General features: G+C 49.7%; 1 protein-coding gene across 3 annotated transcripts in view; it reads left to right on the top strand.

Moving 5' to 3' along the window:
• DEXI (Dexi homolog (mouse)) overlaps positions 1 to 10,435 on the top strand; it is a 13,349-nt gene continuing 2,914 nt past the window's right edge. Inside the window, exons 1-2 of one of the 3 annotated variants that reach the window (XM_011961398.1) lie at positions 1 to 437; positions 8,017 to 8,158. In XM_011961398.1, the coding sequence (XP_011816788.1) occupies positions 4 to 291 (288 nt within the window). In that variant the 5' untranslated portion in view covers positions 1 to 3 and the 3' untranslated portion in view covers positions 292 to 437; positions 8,017 to 8,158. The remainder of the gene's footprint in view (positions 438 to 8,016; positions 8,159 to 10,435) is intronic. The other 2 variants (XM_011961397.1, XM_011961396.1) reach the window with 2 other exon arrangements.

Here is a 10,435-nt window from a genome sequence, read left to right as displayed (position 1 = left end):
TGCATGCTGGGCGCCCGGGTCGCGGCCCACCTGGACGCATTGGGCCCCCTGGTCCCCTACGTGCCGCCGCCACTGCTGCCCTCTATGTTCTACGTGGGCCTGTTCTTCGTCAATGTGCTGATCCTGTACTACGCCTTCCTCATGGAGTACATCGTCCTTAACGTGGGCCTTGTCTTCCTGCCCGAGGACATGGACCAGGCGCTCGTGGACCTCGGCGTACTCTCCGACCCCGGCTCGGGCCTTTACGATGCTGACTCGGAGCTCGACGTCTTTGATGGGTACTTGGAGTAGGGTCTCGACTGCCGTTCCCCTCTTCCCTGGAGCCGCAACCCACGCCCTGGACCAGCCGCCCAGATCATGCCGCCGCAGCTGGTTGGGGGCACCTTCTGGACGGGGATGGTTCCCCAGGAGGAGATCCTCCCCTGCCTCCGAGGCCTGTAAGTGCCGTCTCTGCACAGGATGAGGGCGGTTTGGGGCGCTGGCAAGGGAGAGGGAGACATCCTCAGGCCGGATACACACCCCTCCCTCAGGCTTCTCCTCCGTTCACCTCTTCCAGGTCTAACTGGATGCCAGGAATGGCCAGACCCCTCTTAGGTCCTTCGTTTGGGCTGGAAAGCTTCCCCCAGCAAAGGGGATAGTTGGTGAAAAGGAAGGGGACCCCGAGACTAAGTTACATTTGGGGTCACCCTGTGACTTACCCCCCAAAGCTTATGGAAAAAGCCTTCGCTCCCAAATCTATTTGAGAAAGAGCCGTCAGCTCCTCCCCCAATCCTCATCCTGGCTTGATGATGACCTTGGCTTTTGGGGGATTCTCGGTCATCCTAGAAGGATAAAGATTTAGGGGTGTCAGAAGACACAGGGAGCCAGGCACGAATCATATTTGTACTGTGGCCCTTGGGTGGCTGGGTGGGGATTAAGTGCAGGGGCTCCAGGCCAAGGCTGTGAGAGGAGAAATCTCAAGCAAAGAAGCCTGTACTTCCTTTTGGCCTTGGGTTTGCTGCTATTTTGGAGTCAGATTTCAGGGTGCCCCAGCTCATCAATTCTGCAGCTCAGAACTGCAGGGGCTGCCAGTTTTGTAGGCTCCCTTCGCAGAACAGGCAGGCACGGAGCTGGTGCGAGGGCTCCCTTTGTCTGCAGTGTTTGCAAGCACTCAGGGGGCTCTTAGGTCCTCGGGAGAAGGGACCACAGGGTCATTGCACTGAGATGGTCAAGTCCTGTCTTTGGGGCTGTGACGAGGGAGCTTTGCATCCAGCATCCAACCCACTGTATATGTGAGAGGTAGGGAATGAAGGTCCAGGGAGGAGTAAGACTTGGTCATAGTGGCCAGGAAGAGAGGCAGCTGGACTCAGTGAGAGAGAACACATGACCAGATACGCTGTCAGGCAGCCTCCGGGACTGGTGAGGGTCACAGGGCAGGCAGGAACACCTTGGCTCAGCCCCTGAGGCTGGACAGTACTGGAGTGTCACTTGGCACAGGGCCTAAGTGGCAATGAAGAGGGGATGCTGAGATATGGTGAGCAAAGGCTCCTTTAGGAAAATGGACACCAATGCATTCACCCCAAGCAAGCTGAGTCCACCCCTCTCCTGCATTACCTGGCTTTGCCAAGACAACCACAGGCAGAGGGTGTCTTAGTTCAGTCTTCTATAACAGAATACCAGAGGCTGGGGGACTTAAGCGTTTATTTCTTACTGTTCTTATAAGGGTACTAATCCCATCCATGAAGGCTCTGCCTTCATGACCTAATCACCTCCCTAAGGCCTCACCCCCCAATACCATCATTTGGGATCAGCGTTGCAACATATGAAGTTTGAGGAGACACAGACATTGAGTCTGTTGCAGATGGTGGTACAGGGTGGGGTAGGACCTACTGGCAGCATAGCTGGGTGCAGAGGGCTCTCCTAAGGGGTCCACAGTGAGATTTCTTTGAAGAAAACTTCTGTTGAGCTCAGTAAGATCTTAGCAAGAGCCAAGTGCCAGGAGGGGCGTGTGCCAGCTGCTCTGCACACCTCCCCAGCCTGCCTGCCTGCCTGCCATCCGTCCGTTCTTTTACGGAACAAATGCTTTTTTGTTCAGTACAGTGCCTGGTGAGTGAACACAGTGAGGAAGACAGACCCAGCCTTGGCCCTTTGGCACTTGGTGAGGAAGACTAGTAGGAACCCAAACAAGAGAATCAGATTTTTTCGGAGCTATGAAGGCAGGCAAGAAGGATGTGAGCTTCCCTGTCGTGTTCACTGCCGTGTCCTCAGCACTTAAAACTGTGCCTGGCATCTAGTAGATGGTCTCTGTAGGTGTAGACATGGAGTAAAACAGAAGTGAAACAGTAGAATAGAGATGGTGGGCTGCTTTAGCTGAGGGGTCATAGAAAGGCTCTCTAAGGAGATGATGCTTTTGAGCTGAGCCTTAATTCGATAGAAGGATCTAGAGAAAAGCAGTCCAGGCTGAGGGTGCCAGTAGTTCAGTAGTGCCAAGACCTTCAGGTGAGAGAGAGTTGGTTTTTCCAGCAACCAAAAGGAGGCCCATGTGGCTGGAGAACAGCCCCAGGAGAGGTCAGTGAGGTGGGCGGGAGCCATACATGGAGGACCTGGAAGGCCATAGCCAAGAGCAGTGGAAAGCCATTGGAAGGTTCTAGGCAAGAGATGACACAATCACATTCCCATTTTGTAAAGATGACTCTGGCAGTTGTGGACAGAAGGAGCTGAGGGGTAAGAGGGGAAGCAGGGACACCACCTCAGAAGCTGTTAGTTGCCCAGGCCAGACATGACAGAGGCTTGGATGAGGGGAGTTTAGTGAAGATAGAGAAACATGAACAGACTGAGAACAACTCTCAGAAGTAGAACCTATGAAATCCATTCAAAATCTGTACTGAGCATTGATTCTATCGCACTCCTGGGTCTAGGCCCTTTGCATATGCACTCATCACTCATTCAACAGACTTTGACCCTGCTTGCTCTTCTGCCAGGCCATGTGCTAAGACCCTGCGATCCCAAGATAAATCCCTGTCTCCAAGCCAAGCACTTGACTTTGAAGCAGTGTAACTTGGTGAAGAACGTCTTATTTTATCTCTTTATCACATCAACAGAAACACTTCCCCTTCCAAATGAAAACATTGGCATATTCTGAACTAAAAACTGAATCCCAAATGCTTCGACATATTTTGCAGCAAACGCTGTTTAAGCAGAAACACCAGGAAGTATCTCTCAGGGACACCCTTTCAAAGCTCTCGGGGTGTCAGGGCCTGACCGTAGGAAGTGGGGAGGCCTGGAGAAGTGGTGGAAGCCATGCACAGCCTTCCCCCCTCCCCACCCTCAAATCTAAGCCAAGGAGGCCTTGCCTCCAAGTGCTGAGGAAGCTCAGAATCCCGGGGTATGAGAGGGGTGGCTAGCAGCAGGGAAGCTGCCAGGAAAGACCTCAAGATGATCTGACGGAGCCTCATCTCCAGGCCCCTTTCCGTAAACAGGGGAATGCTGGTAGTCAGTCCTGTTTTTTCTCAGCCATTTTCATGTGGTCACATGTGTTTCCCACATGCCAATCCAGGAAACAGTGACTAAGGGCAAGGGGCATGTCATGCAGTGGGGCCCAGGATGAGTATCAAGATGAACAGGTGCACCCACTTTTGCTCCCTCTTTTTTTTTTCTCTTATGTGTGGACCCACGTAATTGAGTTCTTCAAACACTTGCTGAGCACCTACTTGAGGAGGCAGTATTAGGGTCATGGGTAAGAGCCAGGGCCCTGGGTTCACCTCCCAGGATAGCTGTGACCTTGGGCATGCTGCTTAACCTCCCAGTACTTTGGTTTCTTCTTCTAGAAAACGGAAATAATGAAAATCTCCCTTGTTGTGAGAACTAAGTGAGATATACATAAAGTACTTAGACCTCCTTGTATATAGTAAGAGATGTTTTAATATTAGCCACTCTTATTCATAGTCAGATATAATGGAAAGCGTGTTATACCCATGCCCTTGCAAATGTAGAAACCTGCACCTATACTCGTGCACGAATATTTATATTCCATGAGCAAAAGAGGATAGGCTGCCTGAGTGCCAGGGAGGTCCAGGTCTAGCCTAGCTGCGGGGGACTTCCCACTCTGCCTTCCCAGCCCCAGGACCCTCAGGAGACCTTTCTTGCTGCCCTGTGGTCCCCAGAGCACCAGAACCCTGGAGAGCTGGCTCTGTGGTTTTCCTAGAGTGTTAATTGTTGCCCAGGAGCAGGGAATGGGGAATCAGGAGCTCTCTCCTTCCCAGGAGAAAGGGCCGCAGTGGCTGGCCTGGGAGCCAGGGAGAGTCCTCACATCCCAGCAGTTCTGGTGCAGAGGCAGCTCAGTTGGATTATTCGTCCCAGTTCCTAATGAAAGTGAAAGCCCCTGGTACCTGCCAGCCCTGTCTTGGCACACAGCGAGCTGAAAATGCAGAGACTGGAGAACATTGCCACCAGAGTCGGCTTGTCATGGTGCAGCTCAGATTTGGAGCTGAGGGTTATCAGATTCATTGGTCTATCTTATTCCAGGATTTACTAGGTTTCAGTTACCTCCTGACTAGGAACCACAGCTGCTCCTTCCTAACCTGGTCCCTCCTTGCCAATTTGTGGCCTGTGCTATCAGCAGAACCCCTGTGCTATCAGCAGAACCCCTGTGCTGGACACATAGCTGCCCAGCTCAGAAACCCAAACCTTCCACAGGGACACAGTCAGATTTGAGTTATGGGAGATCCCACAGGCAGGGGTCAGGGCAGATGCAGGAAACCAGGCCAGGAAGCTATGGCTGTCATCTAAGCAAGAGACAGACAATGCTGACACAGGGAGACACGTGTGCCCCCAGGCCGGCCACCTCTCCAACTCTGCTCCTGACGTGAGGCTCACCCAGAAGATCCTTGGCCACAGGGTACATTGGTGCCAGCTGCGTCTTCAGACAGGAGAAAACCCCAGTATGTGTCTCAAAACAGTGAGATGTCAAGGGCCCCACTCTCTTAGCCCTGCACTATACAAACTGGAGATTTCAGCCAAGAAACAGGCAGGGTCTGCCCCACTTACAGCCTGTGTGTCTATTTTGCTGAACTAAGAAAGTGAGGCCTCCTCTCAATTTGGATATTCATATTTCTATAGGTGTATCTGCTAGCTTTCCTCCCAGAACTTCTGAAAGCATAGTCTGCTTTTGGTAAACCTAAGATCACAATAAAAGTGGCAGGCATCTTTTTCCCCATCTCACAAATCAACGGAGGCACAGGATGGGGAAGTGGCAGCCGAGGGAACAAAGCCAAGGAAGACTGCCAGCCCGGTTCCCTGGCCACAGCACTGAGGGTTTGAGGGGTACCCCCAGTGAGGGCTCCCCATCCCCGACTTTGGAATACCAGCTCATAGTTTCTGCCAAGCCTGTGTCATACACACTCACTCCTTTTTCCTGAATAAAAAAATTAAAAAATAGTTTCACACATGCAGAAAAGTTGCAAGAGCACAAAGAATGCCCACTCAAATTCACCAATTGCACCAATTAGCACTTTGCTCATGTACACGTGCATGCCATTCCCTGTTTGTATATGCATGCCTGTGTATACGCACACACGTGCATATGTGTAATTTTCATAAGCATTTGAAAATGGGTTCATTATGCACCTTTACTCCTAAATAATTCAGTGTTTATTTCCTTAGAACAAGGACAAATTTGCATAACCACAGCAGGGTTGTCAAAATCAGCAAATCTAGTATTGATACAATATACAATCCTATGACCAATCTCATCTACAGCTGTATTCAAATTTTATGGAGGCTGAGGTGGAAGGATCACTTGAGTTTAAGACCAGCCTGGGCAACATAGTGGGGTCCCGTCTCTACAAAAAGTAGGGAAAAAAAAATAGCCAGGTGTGGTGGTACACGCCCATAGTCCCAGTACCTCGGAAGGCTCAGGCAGGAGGATCGCTTGAGTCCAGGAGTTCAAGGCTGCAGCGAGTTATTGCACCATTGCACTCCAGCCCGGGCAACTGAGCGAGACCCTATTTCAAAAAAAAAAAACCAAAAATTTGTCCCAATAGTGTCCCTGAACAATAAAAAAGAGAGAGTTGAGGTCCAGGATGCAATCCCAGATCAACTTTTGCGTTAATCTCGAGCCTTCTTCAGTCTGGATCAGCTCCTCAGTCTGTCTTTATCTCTTGTGACATTGACATATTGGAAGAGTACAAGGCTGGTGTTTTGTAAACTGTCTCTCAATTTGGGTTTGTCTGATGGTTATATTCGAGATTAGATTCAGATGAGGCATTCTTGGCAGGACTATTGCAGAAGTGAGTGTGCATCTTCAGTGCATCTTACCGAGAGGCACGTGCCATCTGTCCCCTTTCTGGCAACGTTAACTTTGATCAGTTGGTGAAGGTGGTGTCTGCCAGGTCTCTCCACTGTCAAGTTGCTGTTATTCCCTTTATAATTTGCAGTTTAAGATGAAATGCACTAGTTGTAGTGCTTCATTTGTAAAACTACTTTTTTAGGTGAATTTATTTTAAAAAGAATGTCTGTGTCACTAAAGAGAAAACCATCATCACTTGGCATGGATAAAAACCCTAACTGCCAAAGTCATTAACTTTTGGCCAAATACCAGAGCCAGCTAAAGACACAGGGCCTTGGCCCGCTGTCTTTTTGTTAAAAAGAGATTAACAACTGTCAGGTGATACACATAAGATACACATAAGATACACCAGCACCAAACTGAACTTTCTCCTCTAAATAATCATAAGGATTGACCAAAAGCTGAAAAGCACATTGCTTGCTCACTGTATGTGATTCCTTGTTACTTAGGGTCACCTCCCTGTACTCTCTAAAATTGTTGCTTACATGCTTTGCAGTTGGACACATCTTGGTTTAAATCCCAGCTCCACCAACACCTCAGACTTCATCTCCTAAGCCTCGGTTTCCTTCTCTGTAAAACAGGGATAATAATAGCACCTGCCTAAGGGCTTGTGCAAATTAGATTGGGATAGTGAATGATGTATAGTCGGTGCTTGCTTAAAATTGCTTAATGAGTGATGTGGTCAGTGTCAATGGTGTGTCAGACCCTGAAGGGGCTCTAGCCCAGGAAGCCTTCCCCCTTTCCTTGGGTGCCCTTCCTCCTGAGGATTGGTTACCAAGGAGGGTGTGTCTGTGTGGGCAGCCTTTGAAGTAGCCCAAGTGCAGTGATAATTGGTACCCAGCGAGTCCCCAAATGATGCTGGTACCCTCACAGCTGCCATCCCAGGCCTCAAGCTTGGAGTGGCGGGGAACTCCCTCCAGGGTAAGGCTTCATTTCTGGGAGTCCCTCCTGGCAGGGGGCTTGGCTGGGTGGTTAAAAATAACTGCCTCTCCCACATCTCCATCACTTGCCCCAAGCATCACCCTGTGAAGCCGCCAAGGAGGGTTCCATTAGACAAGGGAGGAAACTGAGGCTTGCAGAAGTTCAATGACTCACCTCAGATACCCATCTATGAGGTAGCAGCATTGGGCTCCTGGCCACACGGTCCTGATGCTTCCCCCAGTGAGGTGCTCTGCTGGAGGCGTCCCAGAGCAGCAGTGAATACGCAGCAGCAGATCAGATCGGCTTTCAGGGGCCCGACACCCCCTGAGCACCTACTGCTTTGCCCTTTTAACTGGCACCAGGCTCAGTTGTACAGGCCAAGGGTATCAAGCTAGAATTCATGGTTCCTTTTTCATTGTATTTTTAGCCTTGCCTTCTGTGTATGATAAATTCTACTGCTTTGGGTGTTATATAGTGACATCAATGATCTTTTTTAAAAATTGGAGTTTAAAAAGTGCATTGATTTAAACTACTAAGTAAATAATAGTCCAGGTGGTTCTTGGATGTGGCAGGACCTGGAGGGAGGCACTGGGCAAGTGCTGTCCTTCCAGAGGCCTCAGGGAGTCTTGGATGTGGCCAGCCGGAGGCACGTGGTGGACCAGGCATCTTCACAAAGCCCACTCCTGATCAGCTTTGGCAGCCAACATGCAAATCAGAAGCCAGGTTTGAGAAAGTGGTCATCATTTCTCTGTGACACTGGCTTTCCTCAGGGACATGGACCTGTGTAGAGACTGGCAGCTTCTTCCGGCCACTAGGAGACAGCCAGACCCCAGCCATGCCTTCATCCTGAGATAAGGTAGAGACCCTCCTGCCACATAGCCTGTCACCAGGGTGGAGGATCAGAGTGGCTGCGTGAGCAGGGGAGGGTGCCATCTCTCTTTAGCCACTTTAATTGATTGTTTTGGTACTTGAAGAAAGGAATGAGCAGTGGGTTTCTAGAAGGCAAAGTCTTTGAAGGAGGAAAAGCGCTACTGCTCTCAGAAGGCCCCCAGCCTTGAGAAGGTTCCCTGCCGGTATTGGTTTCTACCTGGGAACAGGTAGGGCTAAGGAGGGAAGGAACCACCACGTACTGACGCCTCATGTGTGCTGGGTATTGCCAGGCACTCCACAGACACAAACAACCCAATGCGGTGGGCATTGTCCCCTTTTCCAGATGAGGAAACTGGTGCAGAGAGAGTGGGGGACTTGTCTGAGGTCACACAGCCAGGAAGGGGCAGAGCTACAATCAGCGCAGACAGGCTGAATCCAGATCTCACACCATTTGCCCTGAGGCGCAGGACAGCGGGCAGCTGAACTCCAGGAAAGAATCCCCTTCTACTACTTTCAGAGCCTTGCCCACCAGTGCCCGTAAAATACCAGGGCCATCTTCTTACTTAAGCCACATCCTGAACCAGGCAGCTTCTCTGCAGAGTTATTGAGCTGAGACATTGCTTCACAAAGTGGATCTAGTACCCAACTGTCGTTCTGACTACAGAAACCAGCCAGCCAGCCACGTCCTCTGTCCAGCTTTGGGGAATGGCCTGGAATGAAGGGTTACAGTTTCAGAAAGGGGGAAAAAAATCTAGTGGCTGATAACTTGTGTGCTGTGCTCTAATGATGTCAGAAGGTTGGAGAACCTGCTGCCCTGGGTTCTACAAGCTGCAGCTCTGGGGTGCTTTTCAGCCTGGGGCTCTTGGTGCCTTAGAGCAAACTTGTCTAACCGGTGGTGCGACCTGCAGGCTGCGTACAGCTCAGGACGGCTTGGACTGTGGCCCAACACAGATTCATAAACTTTCTTAAAACCTTGTGAGATTTTAGCCTGGCCAACATGGTGAAACCCCATCTTTACTAAAAATACATAAATTAGCCAGGCATGGTGGCATGCGCCTGTAGTCCCAGCCACTCAGGAGACTGAGGCACGAAAATTGCTTGAACCTGGAACTGCAATGAGCCAAGATCATGCCATTGCACTCCAGCCCGGGTGACAAAGCAAGACCCTGTCTCAAAAAAAAAAAAAAAAAATATTTTTTGGTTTGTTTGTGAGTTGTTTTTTTTGTTTTGTTTTTTGATTTTTTTTATTTTGTTTTATCTTTTAGCTCATCAGTTATCATTAGTGTGTTTTATATGTGGCCCAAGACGGTTCTTCCATTGTGACCCAGGGAAGCCAAAAGATTGGATACTCCTGCCTTAAAGAAAAGGGATGAACCTGCAGTGCCGAGTGGTTTCGGCTTTGGGATCAGGCCACAGGGGTTCAAATCCTGGCTCTGCCATTTATGAGCTGTGTGGCCTTGCACAGCTTGCTTAACCTCTCTGAGCTCCATGTGAAATGCAGGGATGATGGTCCTACTTGGCCCCACCTCCTAGAGTTGTTTTTGAGGAATAAGTGAGTTAAGACATGAGTTAGAGTAGTACAAGGTGAACATGAAGTAAATGCTTCATAAATGTCAAGTGTTGTCACGATTTTCATTTAGGGTTTGCCAAGGCTGCCATTGCAAGACCCAGGAGCAAAGGGGTTGATCTCTAATAGCCAAAGTGGGTGACAGATGAGAATTGAACTGTGTCCCAGGACATCCTCCAGCCCTAGATATAGAAGTCTGGGGTCACATCCCTGTCCTCGAATCACTGTGTGACTTCAGGCAGAGGTCACCACCCTCTCTGGACCCTTCTATTCTCTGTTGTGGAGTGAGTGGGACCAGCTGGGATCAAAGCCCTCAAACCTCATACAACACTCAGCAGCTTTTCCTCTCTCTGCCTGTTACCTGAACTATTAACAGTTTTCTTTAAATTGGCTCCTTTTAAAGTGAAATGTTTTGTAAAGAGAAACTTTTGTGTTTTTGAGACAGAGTCTCACTCTGTCACCCAGGCTGGAGTGCATTGGCATGATCTCTGCTCACTGCAGCCTCTGCTCCCCCAGCTCAAGAGATTCTTCTGCCTTAGCCTCCTGAGTAGCTGGGACTACGGTGCCTGCCACCATGCCCGGCTAATTTTTTTTTTTTTTTTTTTTTTTTAGAAGAGACAGGGTTTCACCGTGTTAGCCAGGATGGTCTCGATCTCTTCACAGGAATGTTGCAAATCAAGGCAAAGGAGAGAGGCAAAAATACACGACTGGGTCATTTCCCACCTTTCCCGTGGAATTTTTTTTTTTTTTTT

This window comes from Colobus angolensis, unplaced genomic scaffold (assembly GCF_000951035.1).
Source record: "Colobus angolensis palliatus isolate OR3802 unplaced genomic scaffold, Cang.pa_1.0 Scaffold55, whole genome shotgun sequence".
Classification (NCBI taxonomy): Eukaryota; Metazoa; Chordata; class Mammalia; order Primates; family Cercopithecidae; genus Colobus; species Colobus angolensis.
This window is presented reverse-complemented; position numbering and strand designations above follow the sequence as displayed.